Consider the following 23346-nt stretch of genomic DNA (forward strand, 5'->3'; position numbering starts at 1 on the left):
TAATCTTTTTTATTCGTAAACACCAAGGAAAAACCCTGGCTATGGAGCCTCCAAGAAGAATTACAATGCATGTATATAACGGTAAGATTAAGACCAACTGTCACTCTGGTACATGTAACAAAATAAGATGACAAGAAGGAATGACACCCTGTGATGAATTTGACAACATACTGCAGGAGTGATGTGTACAGGCAACTCAACACAGAACCCTGTTTGGGAGTAATCCGATCCACTCTTTAGGAGGGGGGGGGGGATTACATTAAAGGGATGGACTGCTCTTGGAGTGTAATCTGCCATGTTACACTGCAATGGGTAGTAAAATGTATCACTAATTTCTAACATGAAGTACTTTTTGTACTCGGACATATCTATTAAGAATGTTTGGAAATGATATGTAAACCAGCATTTACCGGTAATTGTTGACCAGAAAACCAGATGCATATTGAAGAGGAATCCAACGTCATAATAATAATTTATGTGAAAGATGAAAATCAGGAAAACAGAATGAGTGAATCATGATAGAAAGAAATCAAAACTGGGGTGAGAAAGTTATGACTTAAAAAAATGAGATCACCAGTTTATTGTGAGTTTTTGAAATTGGCTACTTTATGAGTAAATTGTGACAGTGGGGCAGTAATCAAAGTCATGATATTGTTATATCATTAAAGGGGAATGAAACCTTTGGAACAAATAGGCTTGTGTAGAAACAGAAAAATCAAAGAATAAGAATTAGGAAAGTTTGAGAAAAATCGGACATATAATGAGAAAGTTATGAGCATTTGAATATTGCAATCACTAATGCTATGGAGATCCTCCTATTGGCAATGCGACAAGGGGTGTGTGACTTCACTGATCATGAACAACTTTCCCTTTGGTGGACTGTAAAATACCCTCAAAATGTCTCTCTTTGCTTTTTCTTACGATGATACAAACTTTTTATCCATGATGTATTCTTAAAAAAATATGTATTACATGACCCCATGTAGAAAGAACACATGATCTATGGATAGAAGTGATAAAAGAGGCAATTCAAGTGAAATATATACTAAAGTAATGGGGAGAGTTGTTCACAAGTGACATCACACATCTTTTTCGCATTGCCAATTTGCTATCTCCATAGCATTTATAGTGATTGCAATATTCAAATGCTCATAACTTTCTCATTATTTGTCCAATTTTTCTCAAACTTGATTTTTCTGTTTTCACACAAGCTATCTTGTTCCAATGCGGGCATTCTCCTTTAAAGAAAAGTTTCCTTTTGAGTATGTTATATTATTAAAGAAAAGTTTGCTTCTGAGTATGACTTTGTTAACTTTTTACTTTATAGACATCTCCTTTGTTTAAGCAATTGCAAAAAATAAATAAGTATGGATTTACCTAACTACCGGTAGTCCTATGTCACAATGACATCACTAGCTTTTTTTTCATAAACAACTTTGTATACATTTAGATATTCATGATTTGTGTATCGCTTGTCTAATTTTAGAACTTTCACCTACCTGCCTTCTCTAATCTCTTTTTAGTATTGAAACATTTTTTACATTTGGATTTGGTGGAAAGGAGCAGTCTACTTGATAATATATAATTGTATGTGAATACACCTGATTAAAAAATATAAACAGAAAGAACTTTTTTTTATGTTGATTACGATGGTGATTATGATGATGTTGATGATGGTAATAATGTTTATATTGTCGATGATGATATAATGATGTTGAAAACATGATGGCCACAATGAAAGGGCTAACTGTCCCTAGCAAACTGCACCCTATTATATGCTTTTCGAACAAATTTGCCCATCTTACACAAAAGGTGTTCCATATATTTAACTTAGATTTCTGATTTTTTTTAAAATGCCCTCAAAGCATAATGAAAACTCTACTTTTTTCCCTTCTTCTGCTCCTCACTCTGTCTCTTCTGTCTTCAAATTCTTTATTTTTCTTCTCCCCTCTCCCTGGATCTCCCCATTTTTCTTCTTGGCCTTCGATCGACCGTCTCATCCAACTAGCCTCTTTCTCCCCTCTTCCTTTCCTTCTCTTCTTTTGTTCTCCCTCTTTGCTTTCTTCTTCTCAATCACCTTCTTCCTAACCTTCCCCTAGCTTCTTACCTTCCTTCTAGTCCTTGTTTTCCCTTCTCCCTTTCTTCTTGTTCTCCCTGGCTTGTCCTCTCTTTTTTTCTTCTTGTTCTTTACCTTATTCCCCTCATTATTTTTTCCTTCTTTTTCTTCTTCTTTTTCTTCTCCTCCTCCTCCTCCCCTCCTCCTTCTTATTTTTCAATAATCAAAATTGTAAGGGGATGGTTGATTTTAATTTGTCGTGTATGAGACAACACTTTTTTCAAAAAATGAAGTGATATAAAACAGTAAAAGTGGAGGGACAGTTTAAAAATCAGAATACATTAAATTTGTCTCTTTATGCATGTTTATGTTTCTTCTTTGAATAATAAAAACATTCAGACCCATGAATGATTTTAATTTTCAAATAGGACAATATTCCTGAAAATCAAATTCTTGCGCCAAATTATGGTCCAAAATCTACAACTATGGCGTGACATGGACGAGGACCAAAAAACTACAGCGCTAGCGCGGACTGGTCGTTAAAGACTACGAACAACTACCAATCAGATTCGCTTATTGATATCACATGACTTTTTCAATCTGCGGTGAATTTAAATCGCCGACGGTAAATAAGACTTGATTGACGAAGCCAACTTCTTAGAGAAGAGTTCTCATCATGTAAGTGCACTTTCCTTCTTTTAAAATTTAAATCTAAAGAGTTGTTTTAGATTCTACATTAACTGGGTTTTGTTTAACGTCGGGCCAGATATGCATGTACCGTATACAAGGATTGTAATTTCTGAGCTATTATTTTATTGTCAGCAGCATGCATCATCCTGTGCGATTTTATGGTGATGAGCGACGCCGTCGCCGGGCGGTTTGCGGGCGGCGGCTGGCGGGTGGGTGCCGCAGGCCGGGTGGATGCTATAAAGGCCGGGATGGGGTATTTTTATATGATTTTTAAGTTAACTAATTCAAGCTAAAATATGGATGGCAAAATGTTCTTAGAATTGGTATAGACCAATCAAGTTTTACTAACAATATTTGGAATTCTCATGCTGAGCTGAGTGATCATGATGGCTGGCTGATGGCGTGATGCTGAAGTTGAAATGAATGAATGATGAAAAATTCACTTTTTTCCAGAAGGGCGCAAAATAAGATGACAAATTTGCCGCTCTTTTGTCAATATTTTCACGAATACCGATCTCATCCCATAGAAATTTGCATCATATGATTATAGGGTGATTTTTTAGGTCGCTTTTTGTTTATGATATGAATTATGATACTATAGATAGGCCTAGCGTGCGCGTGTGTGTACTACAGTGTAGGCCTATATTATAATTTAATTAAGTTCTTTTTTTCTAGCGTCTAACTGTTAACTAAATTATAGCCTTAGGTATATTCGAGGACGATGTTAACCCAGACGATTATATGGATGAAGGTCTAACGAGTGGCAGTTTCCCGACATCGAGGCGCAGACTGGAACATCAAAAAACGAAGTTCTGTCGCTGTAGCTCCCCTTCTTCAAAATTCAAAACAAAATGGCCGATCGAGCCCGGGGGCCGGGGCTATACGCGTGCGCAACAGCCTCGGTACCGGTCTCGATCGGCCATTATGTTTTGAATTTTGAAAGAAGGGGAGCTACCGCGACAAAAATGGGTTAGGACGATGTTAGAGAAATTGAAATATTCTAGGTCTAACATTAGGCCTAAAATCCTAAATATGACCATCCACAAATGGCACAATATCCGCGAAAGCTAAGTGTGGAGTTTGACACACTGCCATGAAATAGAACCAGGAAAGGAGTGAGAAGTGAGTTAGATCTAGCTACATCATACCATGATGGGGTGACCATAATTTGCGCACATTTTAAAAATTATCATGAAGTTGATTTTCAAGCAAAAAATTCTCACAGCTCACACAAAATTAATCAAACCCATTAATACCAAAAGGAAGGCAAGATCCCAAAGTCAAATTCGCTTGATGGAATTATAAAGTAGGTCAAGGGTTTCACCGGTATCGCGATCTCAAAATTCCATGGCGATCGACTAGTGCGCGCTCGGCTGAAAAATTGTCATTAAAAAGTGTGACCTTAATTTACGCACGATCGTTTTGCAAGGATTTAGAAAAGAAATCAAGCAGACAAAGGTAAGAGAATTATATCAGATGGAGGTTAAAATGTCATAAATTCGGTTGGTACCACATTTTGTTCAAGTAGAAGATCTAGTAAAGTTAGATATTGATGCCTCGGCTGCATCAAAATGAAATTACAAAAAATTCAGACAAGTCGTAAATTGATGATGGTCCAATTATTGACTCAACCTAATGTCAAAATGTTTTTGTTTCAGTTTTAATGGTGCTCTCGGTCTCATTAAAAAAAAGGTCTAGATCTACATGTAGACTAGGCACCATTCAAAATCACTAGCCAGTGCAGTGAGCATGGGTAGACATGCTGGTCCAAAAAATTTGGAATGTTTCAGACTCGGTGTCAGAAAACAAGGATCCTCAAACTGCTCTTGTCCTTGGTTTATGACTTTATAGATGTAGGCAGGTCTTTTTTCCACTTCCCCTTGCAGGACTTCACATCTAACATGTATGTAGACTGTAGAGGTCGATTACGTGTACAGGAGTTGAGGGTGCCTAATATAGATGCAGTGTCCTCAATCAATCCACTGTTTATCTTTTATTTCTTGCCGTCTCCAAATAATCATGTTACTATAAAACCTGGAGCGGTATTCTGAACTTTGTCTTTTCTCCATATTTTATCTTTTCTCAGAGATAGGACAAAATCAGTGTTCTGGTGGATGTCATAATTTTTGTCACAAAAATTTTCATAAAATTTGTCTCTTCTCTTTTGCGCGCACCAAAAATATGTGGCTTTAATTGCGTGCAACCCCAATATACAGGCAAAAGATATGATGACAAAACTTATGACAGGGTCTACATTGTAGCAGTCATAAATTTGGTCATATCTTTTAGTACCAAATATCCCGATACCCTGCCAGTGTACATTGACTAGCGCATTCGATTGGTATCAGCACTTGACATGTAAATGAACTTTCCTAGATTTCTTATGTCTTTGGAAACTAATGTGAGATACATGTAGGCAGTAAATGGACTGGTACCATAGAACTTAATTTCTGTGATCTGCATGTAATACCTAAATATGTTAATATGCTCTGCCACCATTATAGCAAAGTCTCCAGTTACAGACCTAGTGAAACTACAAGTAATATATATATTATGTAGATTCTACATTATATACATGTAATGTAGTTTGAAACTGTAGATGAGAAAATGAAAATATTCCATATTAAGGTACTTGAAAATGAAATATGTATTATTTTTGTTTTACAAACAATATTCTAAAAATTCCATGTATATTTCTTTAACAGTTATCTGCGCATCATCTCAGGAGACAACCGAGATGAGCGGGAACACACGGGATAACACCACTGGCAACTTGACCAGTCTGGCCAGCTTTCACAGTATGACAGGCAAGTTCAAGTTTAATAATGAATATTATTCATCATACATGTGCCTGCTATGGCCAAGTGTGTATGTTTTCACAGGCCTTCACACTAGGTAGAGCTATATCAAACTGCTGTATCAACTGCATGAGCATTGAGCACCTTTAAAATCACACACTTGACATTTTTGATGCGCTCATTTTTAGAAAATCAGCTGAAATGTCAAGTTTTCATATACTGATTATGTGACACTCATCGTATACCAAACATGCAATATTGTTATCAGCAGCACAGTAGCCCAGGGACACAATGTAAACATTTCATGAAACAAATAATCAGTGATTTTAACTGACTATTTGGTCTGAGCCAATCAGCTGCAAGGATTTCAGTAGCTTACAATAAAAAAAAATCAGTGACAACCACTGACTATTTCATGAAGCTTATGCAATGTTGATTAAAGAAAGGCATGTTGCACTCGATACATGTTAAAAGTGTTATGGCAAAATCAGGCTTCCAAAAATCCCTAAGCATGTTCATTGGTTTTTTTTTTTCTTATTAACACTCATCCAAAAAATAAAAGAGGAAACATTCAAGGTCTAATATGCCTAAGGATATTTGCACCATATGTTAAATATTGTATTGATCAATATAAAACATTAATGTTCTCTTTCATTCACAGACCACACAGAATGGATGTCAGAGCTTGATAGGCATGGCAACAAACCCAGTGAATGGCTCGCTTACCTCTCCCTGGTAGAATCACACACCTTACACGCAGAGGAGACCAGTCGCTTCAGGTTCCTGAGTCTCGCCTACAACCGTGCCACCAAGCAGATCCCCATCGACAAGTACCGCGACGACCCGGCCTACGCCAGGATCTTCATCAAGCTTGCTCACCTCAAAGCGTAAGCATCAGTTGCTCTGACCAAGGAGATATCACCTCTTAGCACTTGCCTGTTAGAGGTGATATCTCCTTGCTCTGACATTCTGGGCCCCATAACACAAAGGTTGGCGATTGATCGCTAATTTGAAAGAGCAATTCTAATTGGTTCTTCGTCGGTCTACTGAACAAAATGTTCATGCAACGATGATCATGACAGGCCATTTCATAGCGATTAATTGCTAGCCTCTGTGTTACAGGGCTCTGTACGTGTATCAAACCTGCCAACAAGTAGGTTTTTGGCATATTTAGTATGTTTTTGCAACGAAAATATGGCAGTAAGTTTTTTCTTTAAAAAATATCTATTGTTTTTTTACAAAATTGTAATTTATTGAGAAAAATCATCTCTATGTCTCTATTTCATAAAACTTAAACAAATATGATTATTAGATCAATGTAATTTCAGATAACTTGTTTTTTTTTTTTTCAATCATTTTGTGAAAACCAGAGTGAGAAATACATTTGTTCCAATGTTTTTTTTTCTTTCATCTGCAAGAGCAGTGCGCATTTTAGCTTGCATGCATCTGAGCACCGCGATGAGCGAGTGCGCCACATATTTTATTATGAAATACACTTTTTTGGGGAAAAATACATTTTTTTTATCACAGAATACAATTTTTCATTCCCAGAGGTTGGCAGGTCCGGTGTATACTCACACAGAGATGCCAAGTTCAAAGGCCAGCTATATGCATGACATTTTCGTGTGGCTCGGCATGAGGTCACAGGAATTGTGTATGTGTATGAGAATAGACTGTGAATGTGATACAGGTGTGAGAAGAAGATTGTAGGGAAACAACAAGAGTCCCAAACTAAAAGGGGGGATACTTTTGCCTTAAGTGTGAGACTACATCTGCTCACAGGTTATGATAAGTTATGATAAGTTATGTTTACCTTACCAGGTCGATGGGAATAAAAACATGTAGAGAAAATCAAGCAGGCATAATAGTGAAATTTCAAAAAAATAGGATGTAAAATATGAAATTTATGTTTATTCTGAAGTTTAACTAAATTTCATAAAATAGTGGTAGATGATTGCACACCGCAGATGATATGTTCAATAAAACGAGGCATAAATCCTAAATCTTGTTTCTTTTCTAGCACCCGTGATGTGGATGACGGACGCTTGATGTTCAAGTTTGCCCGGGCCAATGTTAGAAAGCAAGCCATTGTTCATCTGGAAGCTGCAAAGTTTGAAGAAACCCATGGTAAATAATATTAGAATGGCCAAAGTCCATGATAGTTCATTTCTACATGTGGTAAATCAAGAAAAATTAAACGATTTTCATGTCAGTCCAGGAAGAATTTGGTCATATAAATTACACATGGAATGGGCTCTTGTTTAGGCAAAAAACATTTTGGTATGAGCTTTCTGTATTTTATTTTAACTCTATTTACCCTGTAGATGGACTTGGGTTATTGTTATTTTCATGATATACTCAATTATAAAATGATCTATGAGTGTTAAGTGTGAGATGCATGATTTGCCAATCGGCAATGGCCCACGATCTAAAAAATCATTGCTGCATGCACACCATGTTCAAAAGACCATCCTTGAATCAGTCAGAATCATCGTTTTCTATCAAACATTCCATCGAAACCTTTAACGAGACCCAGATTTTGTTCAAGAATGAGAAGTTGCACATGTCTTTTATTCGTGTTAATTTGGTTCATGCACAATACAACATTTAAAAAAAATGACTGATCAATATTAAATACTGTACTTCATGTTTCTGTCTCCACAGGTGATGTTAAGAAATGTCTGAGTATCCTGGAGAAGGGTCAGAAAGTGACCTCTGACCCAAAGCTGACCGAGGCCATTCACCGAGTCAAGAACGGACTTCCCATTCTCATTGATTCACAAGAACCTATGGACTCCCATGATGGTCAGTTATGTTTTGTTGCATCGACTGCAATCGAGTTCTATATCATTTGTATATCGTCATGTTCGTGCAGGATCGCCTTTAGCATCACACTCCCATGCACCCTATTGGTGCAGAAACGCGCTAGCGTATGCCTTTAAGCGGGCAACTAAGGGAGTTTCTGCGTGCATGCAATGCGTCAAAATATCGTGCCAAGGGCATTCCTGCAACAACACAACAATATAATATATGTATGTGCTGTTGAGTCATTTCTGATGACCTCATGGACAAAATTTTCCCATGCTGCTTCATCTTGAGCTAGCATGCCGCTTCTCCTAAAGATTTGCCATACATACATGTTTTTGCATTTTAATGCATGCAATAGAGTACATCTTATGATCAAGATATAAATGTAATCAGCAATATTAATAAAATTCATTTACTGAAACTTATTACTATTTTTTGGATGGAGAGTGAAAATATGTTCTTTCTGGAGGGTGAGCAAAAGGTATAGTATTCCCGATGCACCCAAATAATTTGGTGATTTTTGGATGACTGTGGGTGTAAGATATAGTTTGGGATCATTCGAGACTAAACTTAACTGTAAATGAATAGGTACAGAGCAAACAAGAAAGAGGGAGGTACTAGTATATGGAATGGAATGAAAGGAATAAAAGAAACTGATGTATTACGTGTATCATATTATTGAAATAGATAATAAATAAATAATTTGTTCTTTTTTTCTTTGTCAGGGCCACAAATGATTAATGTTGTCCCGCCAGCCTTGGTACATCCCTCTCACAAGTGAGTATCTCATAGAAAAATAGATAGTCTCGAAGCTCAGATTTGTTGTAATCTTCATATTTGGATTCTATTCATAACCTGACAAGAAATATCTGTGTTATTTGTATGTAAGAATGTTATGAAAATTTTGTAAATGGAAAGGAAACAAGATTGTGTTACATATTTCTCAAAGAATTTAAAGAATTTCAAGGCAATATGGTAGCATTAAATCTGTCTTCACCCTGTTATTCCACAGTGAGCCGGAAGAGAAGAAATCCAGTCACGTGCCTTGTACTATGGAGTATGTAGACACTACTGTTAGTTTCAGAAGACCAGAGGTTGGATCAAGGTAAAACAATCATATGATTGCTGCTATATACTTTCTGCAAATGATACTTGTTCTTCTTTTCCAAGCTCATCTCCTATTTTTTATAATTTTTTTTACAATATTGTATGAAATAGGTTGTTGGTCTCTTGTACACAGGACAATCGATTGTGTTAGTTTTAATCTATTTGCAATACTTTTCACTCTTACCATTGAATGACAAAAATAGATATATTTACCAAAGGGTAGCCTCTGCAGGTATAGAACAGCTCCAACACAACATTTTTATTTAGTACCCATTTCTACTGTAAATGGTGTGTGCCTAGCTAGAAGGCCGAAGGTGTGATTTTTACAATTCTGTTGTTTGACTCGGTCAGTGATCAAACCCACAACCTTCTCATTCAAGTGCTCTGCCACTGAGCCACTGCCCAGTCAGTCTAAAGATTCAGTGTTGTTTAGTGCTGTTATCATTAAGAAAATTCTCTGTCGATTTATATAAAAATATCTTACCAATATCAATTAACAAAATCATAATCAATGCATATTTTTTATGAATTATAGCGATATCACATATGTTGGTCAAAATTTATATCTGCCATTGTAACAAGAATGCTTTAAATTCTGCGTTCATCAGATATAAATGATTACCGGTACATAACATCTTTAAACAAACACATATGGCATAATTACCTTTCACGTTATTAGCATTGTTTTAGGGTTGGATGAAGTTGTATCGATAATTGGGGGCTTTTTGGACTTTGTTCTGAACAGTTAACGTCTTTTGCCTATCCGCCATTTTGATATTGGGCTATATACATCTATTTTTGGCCTATCTGCCATTTTGATATTGGGCTATATACATCTATTTTTGGCCTATCTGCCATTTTGATATTGGGCTATATACATCTTCGAACGTAGAGGACAGCAACACATGGCTTTGACACACGGCTGTGTGCCAAAACTGCATTCAGATTTGATAAGTGAAATTATTCTTCTGATTTATATGCTTGATAGTAACATAGTTCATTCTCAAATCAAATAGCATTTTGTGTTCTGTAAAACAGAGACATGTATCTTTGACCCACTATTGAGTCTTTTTTTATTATTGTTTATTTATCCTTGGTATTCAATATTGTTTCTGACTTTTGTTCCAGGATTCCTTCCCAGCACAAGTGTGAGAGTAGTGATCATGAAGGGGATACAATGCCTATAAATGCTGGAAGGTACTCTGGCCTTCAGACTCCTGATGTTCAGAACAAGATGAATGTGTTTGGAAGTAGCAGGCGCAAGAGGAGGTAAGCACAACACGCAAAGAATTGTGTAAAAGAAGCTTGCTTTGCAGTATATTTTGAGATTAAAAAGTCTTATTATAGAATAAGGATGGTATGGTGAATTTGGGGGTAACAAGCTCATACATGTACATGTAGTTCAAAGATCACAGAGGTAATTTGAGATATCTAGTTCTAATAATATCTGAAGAGCCATTTGATGGATCAACTTTAAACTTGGCCAATGTTTGTATATGTAAGGATCAGTAATCCAACTTGATTTGGGGCACAAGTGCAAAGGTAATTATATCAATGTCTCATTCTTGTGGTAATCAAATAACCAATTGATTACATCTGGAGGTAAGAAGTTCACAGAGGTCGCTATTCAGAAATTCCAATGGTCGGATATGCGATATATTTTTTTATCTAGCAATTGCAGAGACAAAACTTTTGAGTACCTGCAGCTAAGAATTCATGTTCATGTTAAATTTGTTAACTATTAAAACTAAAAGAAATTCATGTTGATGATGGTTCACCTTAATAATGCACCTCATTTTTTCTCTTTTTTCTCATTTTTCCTTTTCATTTTTCTCTTTTTTTTATCACAGCAACATTGGTATGCCTATGAGAGTCAGCAGAACCAGCCTTCCACAGCTCAAGAAGGAGTCATCCAAGGATGATGACGATGATGATGATGAAGACGACGATGACATCAGACCCCTGAAGAGTAGCCCACCAGAAGTGAAACCTGGACCGCTAGCACCGATCACAGAGAAGACCAATGAGAGCGATTCAGGCGTCCAGACGACGCCTCGTGATATCACCCAGCAAGAGAGGAATCCTTTCCCCTTCAAAGGAAGGACCGTGGAGACGCCGGTAGAATCTACAGTGCCAGGACAATGGGCGAACTTTATGAAAAGGTGCATTATTAATGTACAAAACTTGTTCAAGTTATACTGAATCTATCTGGTTTTCACAAGAACTGTATTAAAAATTAATTGTGAATTTATAATTTAAAAAACAATTACAAAGAAGCAATCATTTCGTACAGAACTCTTTCTTCCAAGCCTACCACAACAGCAACTTTTCATTCAATCACAATACTTATGACTGATTTATTGACCTAAAATAGACTCATAGATGTGTGTAAGACAGTTGATTAATTGATCTGAAATTGTCTTGCAATTAATTTAAATTTCTTTCATCAGCCCCCCCCCCTATTGCGTTTATTCTTTACTGTCGTTTGCTTCAAGTATATCTTACATGACATTAAGGCAGAGGTATTGGTAACTTTGCCTAAGTCAAAGCCATTAGGAAATCTGTTACATGTAGGACCATAGCAATAGGTTTGACTTAGAAGATGTGTTTTGCATAATCAGGTCAATAAATTGTCATGACTTTGTGGTAAAAATTTGATTTTCTATATGGAGGTTATCTGTACATTTGACTATCTTATTTTTCAAATTTTCTAGACAAGAACCTGCAATGCCTGTTCAACAAATGGGCTATGATCAAACGCCACTTCAGCAACAATGGCAACAACAGCCTCAACAGCAACCACTACCTCCACAAATGGGCATGCCACATGTGGATATGCAACAGTTTCAGCCACTCCAGCAACGCCTTTTCCAGCAGCCCGCTCCTGCTGTCATGCAGCCCAGCCAACAATATCCAGCACCACAGATGGTAAGTGATTATATTGTTTATCCTTGTACACCTTTGTTATGGTAACTCCTGCAGAATCACAACTTGGCTGGCCGTCACTTTGCTGCGTTTTGTATAGTCAGGAGACGACGGGAACACACTTGTTTAAACATCCATTTTTGGGTGGTCCTTTTCAGGTCCAACAGTTGCCCAAGAAAGAAAGATACATGGTGTACCGTGAAATCAACTACAGTCTTCTTCTTCGCCATTAGAACCTTCAAAAGTTACATAAATTTTTGCTAGTAACTCAAAGCTGGTTTATAACCACTAACATATAAAACATTTATATCTTAGATATTAGGCATAGTGGCTGACCTTACAGACAACAGAAATTACTCTCATATCTTTTAATCAAAGTGGAGACAATGGCAGAGCGGTTATTCAAACTCGCAACCTTACTATCGTGAGTCCAATGCTCTAACCACTAGATCACACGACCCTTGTATATGTTATCAAAGATATTTCATGAAAATTACAATATAGCCATTGTCCATCTCATTCCATAATTCCCATAGGAATCCAGTATTAACTGGGTTGATTATCAATGTAACAGGAAAACTGACAAACTGACTTCTACCAGGTGCATACTTACTTAAAAATTCGTACAAGCTTTTCCTTGCATGAAAAAAAAATGCCAAAAGTAATGAAATACTAACTCTTAAGTCATATTTGTTGTTGTTTTTTCCATCCATTTGCCTTCAGGTGGCCCCAGCCCCCCAACCAAAGTCTAAGAATATTATACAGGTCAATGGGAAAGGATACTCCATCATTAGACTCATTGGCAAAGGTGGCTCATCGAAGGTGAGGAAATTGATGATTGTGATGATATTATTAAGAATGAATATTATGGTAAAGAAAAATGTTGGATGATGATAGGAGATTAAAGATGATGATGAATTGGTGTCATAATGAGGAAGATGATGATGATTTTGATAATAACATTGATGATGATGATAATAAAAACATTGATGATGACGACGATGATTAATAGTTGGCTGCATTATATTTTCATCATTCCTTCTTTGCCCACATATTTTTTTGTAGGTTTTCCAGGTTCTCAGCGAAGACAGTAAGAAGATATTGGCCTTGAAGTATGTGAAGCTGGACTTTGCTGACGAGATGGCTATTCAGAGTTACATGAATGAAATCACTCTACTTGAAAGACTCAAATCATTCAAAAGGATTATCCATCTCTATGATTAGTAAGGAGACTATTGGAGAGTTTCAAGTAAATGGGAATCAATCAGGGAATGCTATTCGGGGGAGCGTTTCACGAAAGGACTTGTCAGACATTTTATCCGACGAGTCCTGTTTTACCTGACAGTTATTATAGTAACATTGCCTCTCGGTCAATCAGAATGAGGGACAGTTGTCATATTTGACAACTTGTTGAAGAAAAATGTTGATGAAACACTCCCCTGTTATTACATTGCAATTTGCCCCACATTTTCAAAAAATGCTGCACAAAAGTATTCTGTGGAGCGGATTTTTACATACAACTTAATAGAAATTATAATTGAGAGCTTATTTTCTTTTGACCTAAATGCTAATAAAGTTTCATAAGCAAAATTATTCCCTATCAATTACAAATTCACTTGAGGTTTCCAAATCATATATGTGTGATGGTGCAAATTGCTGTTCTGCTTCTTGCGACAAGAGGAGTGTTAACTGATTTGCCCCAGCTAAAATTTATCAATACATTGTTGAATTGCAACACAATGGCACGTATTCTGAACTCGAGTATAAATTAAACTCTGGTTTAAAGTTGTGGTTGTGCTATGGAGAGCCAATGGGGGCACAAATCCCTAACAATACACATCCAATTTTTTAACTCATTTGACACTCAAATTGTTCATAATTGTCTGGGAATGATAACTTCAGTATTTTTAAGTATTTTTCCTCATTATGAAAGAAAAAGGAAACAAATTAGTAAACATACGAAATACAACATAAACAGAATTTTTGAATTTTTGGCTTCCCATAATTTTAGCACAGAGTTAGACCGTAGTCTAAATTAAACCTGACTTCAGAATACGGGCCAATGATTGCAATAATTTTCTTGCAACACCTAAGACTCCTTATCCAAAATTCTAAATCACATTTAGCCCCTGTTTTACTTTAGTTTGAATTCTTGCTCAGCATCTTTTCATTTTCAATTCTCCATTAAAGATGTTTGAACAAAAATCTGCACCATGTTTATTTGCAGCTTTCAGCAAGAGTTCTGCTAAGCCTGTTTTCCTTTCCAACCCCATACCTGCCAATTGTCCCTGTTGAATAGGGACAGTCCAGGGCCCCATTGCATAAATGTTACTACTATGATAACTGTGTCATCCGACTACCATGGTAACGCACAGCCCAACAGCCAATCAGAGTCAAGGATTCTATTCAAATTACCATTGCATGGCAAAGTTACAATAATGGTTGCTTTTATGCAATGGGGCCCCAGATTTTCTTTTTTATCTCTCTTTTTTTTTTGAGAGAGAGAGAGCAAGCCACCCCAATCATTGTGTTCATATTTTTCTGAAAATATATGTTATTAGGAAATTGCCAAATTTATTTACAAAAAAAAACTTTTGCTGCTCTTCATTTCAGTGAGATCACAGAGGACTACATCTACCTGGTCATGGAGTGCGGTTCCATTGATCTGGCTACCTTCTTGAAGAAGAACAAAGATAGCTTTTCTGATCATATGTGGGGATACTGGAAAGAGATGCTGGAAGCCGTTGATGTCATTCATAAACAAGGTAGGTAATTGTTGTTATTATATTATTGTATGATCTTTACTCTGATTTGTGTACAATAAATTGTCTATCAAGATTGTCTTGGTATATTAGGGGTGTGGTGGTGTATGGTTCAATGACCGGGGTTGATGGTATAACTCATAGATCTCACAACTCTTGTTCCTTGAAGTTAGATGATGTCACTGAGGGTGACTATGATCAATGATTAGGAGTAAAGTGTTACTAGCGGTATCTGGGGTCTGTTTCATAAAATACAGGTTACAATAAAAATTGTGCAATAACAGTTACAAGCTACTAAAATCATTCAATCTGATTGGCTGATTCTAAATTTGTCATAGAAATTTCTTTAAAATAAAACAGGACCCTGGTATCTATGAGATTTCCTTGGGTTACATGGTAAAGGCGAGTGGCTGAAAGGCTAACAGGAAGTTTTTTTTATACACACTACATAACATTCATGTACTACACACAAATGTATACAAACACTTCGGTTGTTGTGTTAATGGATCGTATTCAAACTACATGTAATCTTAATATCATCACCACAACTGGTATATATGTGGTGACACAACATTTGCTCCTGCGATAAATTGTTCCAGGCTTTGTCTAAGATATACTGTAGGGTTGAGGTAAGGGTTGCAATTTGGTTATGTTTAGGATAGGGTATAGTTTTAAATCCAGGGTTGAATTTAGTCATTCAATTAATGTGTAGAATTTACAGTGGAGCAATTTTCGTTGGAGCAAATGTCATGGAACCATTTATGCATGTCTTTATCTTTGGTCACTATCAGGCATCGTCCACAGCGATCTGAAACCCGCTAACTTCATCTTTGTTGAAGCCAGTCTGAAGCTGATAGACTTTGGTATAGCCAACGCGATTCAGAATGACCACACCAGCTTGATAAAGGAATCCCAGGTTGGGACACTCAACTACATGTCGCCAGAGGCCATTCAGGACACATCCCCGGTCACAGAGGTCAATGAGTATGGTCACAAGAAACCTAGACTCAAGGTAAAAATAAATTTATTCATGGTGGAAATGTCTTCACACTGTTAATTTGGAGCATTTGAACAGTGTGAACGGTATCTTGATGTAAGTGAATTTAGATTTAGGAGGAAAAAAACATGACGGCAGTCAGAATCGGGTGCATGTACCACTACCAGTTTGTGTGCTGTAAAGTGTCTTAAATTGCACAGGAAAACTTACAGCAAGTAGACCATTATCGTAATTAGTTTTTGCCATGATTTGATATTAGTGATAAAAGTGTTATGTAGCTATGTTAAATCTTTCGATAAATAATATAATGTTTGCAAAGAATGAATTAGGGCAATTCCATAAAATATGTACATCCGACCCCTTTACATGTATATGGGACTGAAATGAAATTTTCTGTCTCTGATTTCTGGTTCTTTTGAAAGTCTGTAATGTTCTCAAAGGACCATCAGTTAATAAAGTGAAGTAAGTCTTGAGAAAAATTGGGGTCGAGTGTACAAAAAGGTTGATCATTCTATGAAATTGCCCGGTAATACATACATGTAAAAAGCAGGATTATCTATGTTGACATGAATGATCCATCTTCATCTCTCCATTCTTACAGATCAACTGTAAAAGTGATGTATGGTCTTTGGGTTGTATCCTATACTCCATGGTCTACGGTCGCACACCGTTCCAGCACATAGTTCACAGGCTTCTCAAGATGCAGGCCATATGCAATCCAGATCATGTCATTGACTTCCCGCCCATTGAAAACAAGCTGCTCCTTGATGTGATGAAGGTATGTATGATCTATTCCTGTGCTAGAAGAAACCAGTTTTGCTTTGAAACTTATGTTTTTGTGATATTATTATCAGTATGTTCATTGAGTTGTTTCAGTCTTTAGAATAAAAGACAAGAAAGCAAGATAAGATATTTCTAGATACACAGTTACATACTAACAGAGAACAGGGGAGTGTTTCCCCATATCCCATTTTAACCGACAGTTACCATAGTAATCATGCTTCTCAGCCAGTCCACTTTAAGGAAAGTTGTCAGATCTGACAAACTGTTGGATGAAAATGTTGATGAAACATTTCCAAGGGTTTTGAATTATATTTACCGTGGGGCTTGTTGCTCAAAACTAAGTTTGCCATCTCAGAATAACTTTCATGCTAACTATGCTCAACGACCAATCAGAATCAAGGTTTTCAGGGAAGTATTAGACTGCAAAGTTACCATAATAATAACTTTTTTGCCCTGACAACCTCGGCCCAATTAAAGTAGATCAGAAACTGAGTGCTAGGAGTATGGTAATATAATATGGTTGAGATCTGGGAAGTGTTTCATGAATGGACTTGTCAGACGTTTTATTCGTTAAGTCCTGTTTTATCTGACAGTTACCATAGTGACAGTGCTATTCAGCCAATCAAAATCAGGGAAAGTTGTCAGATCTGACAATTTGTCAGACAAAAATGTGAAACGCTCCCCAGGTAGAAATCTCTTGTTGGAATGATATTTTACTTGACGTGTTGATGCATCATGTTTGCTTCTTGTGCGTTTACTATCTGCCATTCACTCTCCTGGATGTCGACAATCTCTCGAGATGAAGTTCACTTTCTGTAACTCATTTAATTGATTTCCTTTCAGAAATGCCTTACTAGAGATGTAAAGAAAAGGCCTTCAATTGAGGAGCTGCTCAACCATCCATACCTGAAGAAACCATTTACTGCAGGTAGGATTTGTGTTTTCATTTTCAATGTATTAAATTCAATTCACCTATGAATTTCATAAAATGCTCTAATATACAATAAAGTGTTCCTGGAGGATTGGCATAAAAACATGTGGCTTGCAAAAAAAATCTCAAGACATCACAAAATAATGAATCAAGAAATGTAACAATCAATTCTATTATAAGTCAGTTATGAACAAGTTAACAAACAACAAAACAAACAGGATTAAAAATATTTTAAAAAAGAACCGTAAATCGTATAATTATACAACTGAGAAAAAGAGATTTGTTAGATTCAGATTTAAGACATATTTTGAATGTATACATTTAAAAAAAATCCAGATACAAGTCAACAAAATAGTACATTTGAAGATTTGTCAGTTTCATTGTGTTTCATTTTTTTATTCTTCTTAAGTTCTGGCATTTTATTTCACTATTTTTAATTATGTGTGTGCCTTGCAGTGGAGCATTTCTAAACATTTTTCTAAACACTGCATACTGTTTATACCCTGGCCACTGTTATCAAGTGCTTGAGCATTTAAGGAATTCCTCCCAACCAAGTGAATTGTTTATTCTTATTATGTATCTACTCTACAGAGAAGCCAGCAGCAAGCCTAACCACTGAGCATATTAGTGCTCTTGTCTCTCAGCTTAGCCAGAGTCAAATCAACTCACCTAGGAGTATAGCAAGACTAGCACAGGTAATATATACACATATCTATAGTTGCCAATTGTTCTTAATTGTTATGTACTATATTCCACATACTGAGAATCTTGCTTGCTAGTTTTCTTTCATTCTAAAGCTCTCTCTGAAACCTACAAGGCCTTATCTGCTAATGAAATTATAAAACAGTAAAGTAGGATCGTTGTATAATTTAGAGTGTTGCATATTTTAATGAGAGCAAAGTTAAAAACTGAAAATCAACAAGAACGTCTTGCTGTAGGATTTGTCGAAGGCAATCATGTGATAAAGCATAATTTCATCATCAAACCTGTGGCGATAAAACTTTTGTTTTTTGCTGATAATTGACATCTTGATATTTAAAGTCAATCATGTGATAAAGCATAATTTCATCATCAAACCTGTGGCGATAGAACTTTTGTTTTTTGCTGATAATTGACATCTTGATATTGTCGATTGTCGATAGAACTTTTGTTTTTTGCTGATAATTGACATCTTGATATTTAAAGTCGTTCCTAAGAGCGGAAAACATGGAACTGTTAAAGTAGAAAATTCGGTGTCCAGATGAGGTAACGTAAATTTAACTTTATAAACTTGTATGGACAGTATTCATGTGCAAAAAAGTATGTTATTGTTTCTTCTATGTCAGTGCAGGCTTATATGACAGCACATTCCTCTTATATATTTGACAGGGTGTGGTGGAACAAATCAGTAGAGGGCAGCAGATAGATGTATCCAGTGCAGTGAAGGGCAGTGAGCAGCAGCAGGTAAAAAGTGATATTCCAACATATTTTCCCCTGGAAAGAATAATTGCACCATGTACATAGACTTCTGTTTAATAGTGTAACTGATTATTCTTATCTGAGAACATTGTCAGATTATCAACGTCAATTTTTTTTAAAGTTTTCACTGAAATAAACATTAAAAATTTTACAATATTTTAAAAAGGACTTACGTGATTACAAAAATCATGGAACATTAAAAACATTTTTTTTTCTTGTATTCATACTTCATTTTGTCCCCATTCAGATATTCTAGAAATGTCATTGCCAAAGTATTTGATGTGGCATTTGTGTGCCATTTAGACTTTTAAAAAAGAATGATAATTCTGCGTTTCATGGACTGTGGAATCAATGAATACATGAATAATTATTGTCTTATGGTTGTGATCATTAATCTTTCACATATATGTTGTAAAATCTGTAAACTACTATATCATGACATATTTTAGTCATGATTGGCAATGTGCAATATCTGTGAGTGTACAGTGACTATGTAACACATATAAGCATGAATCCAATACTTGTTTCCATGTGGTGGAAGATGTGTTTTCAGATATCCTAGCTCTATCTTTCCTTGTTGAAGATGTAAACTTTATTACTGTACATCATCTTTGAAGAAATTAATGCGAATGGTGACATTTCTCCGTTGTAATATTCCTATGTCTTGCTCTGTACTAACACTCTCCCATTCTTCTTGGAATTTGCTTTTTAATTACAGCAGATTCCACCAGCTCATCAGCAGTACCAGTACTCAAACCAGCCACACCCCCAACCACACCCCCACCAGCATGGGCAGGCCTCGGGACATGATGGGGGCTATCGGTCACAGCGTGCTCCTCTTCGGGTTATCAACTCATCAGATGTAGCCTCTCATCACTCTCTTCTCAAACCTCTTTCTCAAGCTCCCAAGTATGATATCGGATCCTTTCAAGAAAATAACCAGGTTCGTACTATAATTTTTCCCACATTTTTAATGCATTATTAATTCATTTATTTTTCCATGTCTTTATTTGTTTATTCATTCAGTCAGTCATCTACATGTATTTCATCCATCCATTCATTCATTCATTCATCCATTCTGTGTTTGATGTGTGAATGTATTTTGATTACGTTATGATTATTAGTGATTAGTAGAGTACACTTTGAAAGGGGCAACTGCCTACAAGATTTTAATCTTTTTGGTTGCCTCTTACCATATGTTGATTTTTCCTTTACTTGAATGTATGAATTGTATTTATTAGTTGTATATTTATTTGTTGTATGCGTTGTTATATTTATTCACTTATATATTATGTTATTTTATATTGTAATTTTTACACTATATTTTACATTGTATTTAAATATTTTTATATGGTGAATAAATGAATTGAATTGAATTCTTTCGTTCATTCATTCATTCAATCATACATTTATCCATCCATTCATCATCTATTAATTTATCTTTTTCATTCGTTCATTCATTCATCGATATCTTCATTTAGTTCATTGATTAATTAATTGACTGATTCATTGATTAATTTGAATTACATGAAATCGTTAATGACCCCCCCCCCCTCATTAAATCATGGGATGACATGGGAGGCAAGGCATCTATATCAGCAAGGCTTGTTTAAATTTCTAATGCTCTGAAAAGCTCTGATGATAACATTGAAAAGGTACTACATGTACATTTTATGAAGTTTCTGAATCTGTTGCTTTTATTAGTGATTCTGCAGCTTTCTTGTTTTTCTACCTATTTTTTTTTGGTTAGTATTCACTTTTTGCAAGATTTCAATATCAATATAATTAGATGGTGAATGGTTAATAAATGGAAGAAAACCCAGTCTGATTCAGTATAAGACTGAAAAAAAACACTATCAAGAAATTTGTGATTCTGACTGGAAAAAACAACAATAATTTCCAGTTTTTTTAAAATATTAATAATTCAATTAAATTTATTGAAAGAAGGCACATCTTCATTTGTATTCTTTAGGTGGGAAGCTGTTGATCTTTCTTAATCAATATTTTACCTTGTCTTTTCATTTTAGATGAATACCTGAGTGGATCTTCTGTCTTTTCAACACAATAGATGATTTCAAGTATGGTGGTGTCCTCATGGTGTTGATGTTGGCCATATTTTATATCAACACAGCACCAAACTTACAGTGAAGCTGATGCTACGACTAATCTCCATCAACGTTGTGATATGGATCATATCGTAAACTCAAAGTGGGTGTTGGGGCTTTTGAAGGCAATCTAAATTGTGGAACACTGACACCGACACTAACACCAAAATTGGAAACTGTCAATGGATAAAGGGTGCTGGGCCGTGATCACTGCCTTCAAGGGCAGAAACTATATCTTTAATGTTTGAAGGAACTATTACCCCAGGGGCTTGTCTTACAAGGAGTTATATTTGATCCAATCAATCGTAACTCTATGGAAATCCATCAGTGTCATGATATTTTCTACAGGAAATTTGCACAATGTCCTTTATAAACAACAGGTAATTTTCAAGAAAGCAATGAATGCATGAATATACACCATAGCTAGAAAAATATTTTGAAAAAACATGCATACATGTATTAGATGTTGATGTTGCAGGCCGTCCGTAGTTGCATTTGATCAGATCAATCGCAGCTCTTTGTAAGACAGGGCCCTGATGAGTTCATTGCTTTCATTTAACTTGCACTTCCTAATATATTTGAATGGCAGGAAGAAACAATGACTTGTACATCATATATGCTAGATACATATTTGACTGTTTGGTGAACAGCTACGGGGATAACAAGTTTTCTGAAACAGGGCTCCTGGTAGGCACTTCGTAGAGCTATTTTTAAGTTACGAGCGACCATACAAACAACTGTTGATCCTTTGTTAGGAGTATGAAGCTAATGAAATTTTGGTGCAAATGAATTACCACAAGATTGGATTACCAGTCGTTCGTAAAGACACTCTTAACTAGTGAAACACCAACCCAATTTTATGGATCTGTTTGCACGCTACTTGTATCTATACTTAAAAAAAGGCAGTGTAATGCTAAACTGCAATAGTTACTTGACCAGAGAACACTCTACAAAGTTGCTGGGTGATTTTAAGTTTAGTGTTGACCTTCTGGTGTTAGTGTTTACCAGTTTTTACACCAGCACAGCACCAAACATAAAATGAAGTTGGGTTCTGGAACAAATCTCACTCGGTGTTGAGTTATATCTCTCATCTTTGTTCCATTTCATAAGAGTTTGAAAGCTACCGAAGTAATTTGATTTGATTGGCTTGTTACTTGTTACAGAAAATGTGGATTTTTTTAATATAACAAGTCATTGTGAAATTGGACCAAGGTGTTTGAGTCAGGGAAGGCAGTCTAAGACATCATTCTCACTACCGTCCTAAAACTAGTATACTGGAAACTAGTTTAACATGTAATGAGTCGAAGTGGTCTTGGAAGCGATCTTCCAAGCCAGTTCGGAAAACCACCTCGCGATTTAGTTTTCAAGATTGCTTTGCCTTGTTAAACTGGTTTTCAGTGTGAGGACACAACTGTTCTGCAGGAAACGATTTTACACATTTTGAGCGTGTTACTCCACACACTGTGTGTAGAATGTCTACGCTGCGGTTTCAATTTCGCGTGAAACATATCAACCACTATAGGCTTTCCCATAGCAACAAGACCACTTTCCGTGAAGTGGTTTGAAAACCACTTTCGGCTGATCAAATGGGAACGCTAGCATAGCGATCTTCCAACCTGGTTTCCTGAACCGGTTTCCAGTAATCTAGTTTTAGAAAGTATAATGAGAACGGTGTCTTAATTGTGCTTCCAAGTTCCGACACCAACACTAGCACAAAATTAACACTAAACCTGAAAGCGCCCTCTGTCATTGTGTGCCCATGTAGTGTCTTTGTTTATTTGAATCATGTGCAGCTATTCAAGAATGTACAGTTATGTGTTCATTAATAGAGAAATATATGACTTACCAGTAACCATAATAATTTGGAATAATCAAACAGACGATGCTAAAGGGGGAAAAGTATATGGGGTAGTAGAGTACCACTCT

At 36.1% G+C, this 23346-nt stretch overlaps 1 protein-coding gene across 2 annotated transcripts; it reads left to right on the forward strand.

Annotated features, from left to right (window-relative positions):
- The first annotated feature begins 2675 nt into the window (after positions 1-2675).
- Positions 2676-21773, forward strand: LOC121413798 (dual specificity protein kinase TTK-like). Of its 2 annotated transcripts, none has more exons than XM_041606755.1 (20): positions 2676-2734; positions 5452-5553; positions 6206-6431; positions 7565-7671; positions 8209-8349; positions 9078-9129; positions 9365-9457; positions 10588-10728; positions 11310-11621; positions 12174-12387; positions 13108-13206; positions 13450-13607; positions 14998-15149; positions 15938-16158; positions 16745-16921; positions 17770-17854; positions 18449-18552; positions 19226-19300; positions 20037-20258; positions 21343-21773. In XM_041606755.1, exons 2-20 carry the CDS (start codon positions 5484-5486, stop codon positions 21352-21354), a joined length of 2661 nt encoding a protein of 886 aa, XP_041462689.1. In that variant the 5' UTR covers positions 2676-2734; positions 5452-5483; the 3' UTR covers positions 21355-21773. The 2 variants fall into 2 exon arrangements, with proteins under 2 accessions (XP_041462689.1, XP_041462688.1); XM_041606754.1 differs by having other exon boundaries at positions 2683-2734; positions 20034-20258; positions 21343-21772.
- The last annotated feature ends 1573 nt before the right edge of the window (positions 21774-23346 follow it).

This window comes from Lytechinus variegatus, chromosome 4 (assembly GCF_018143015.1).
Source record: "Lytechinus variegatus isolate NC3 chromosome 4, Lvar_3.0, whole genome shotgun sequence".
Classification (NCBI taxonomy): domain Eukaryota; kingdom Metazoa; phylum Echinodermata; class Echinoidea; order Temnopleuroida; family Toxopneustidae; genus Lytechinus; species Lytechinus variegatus.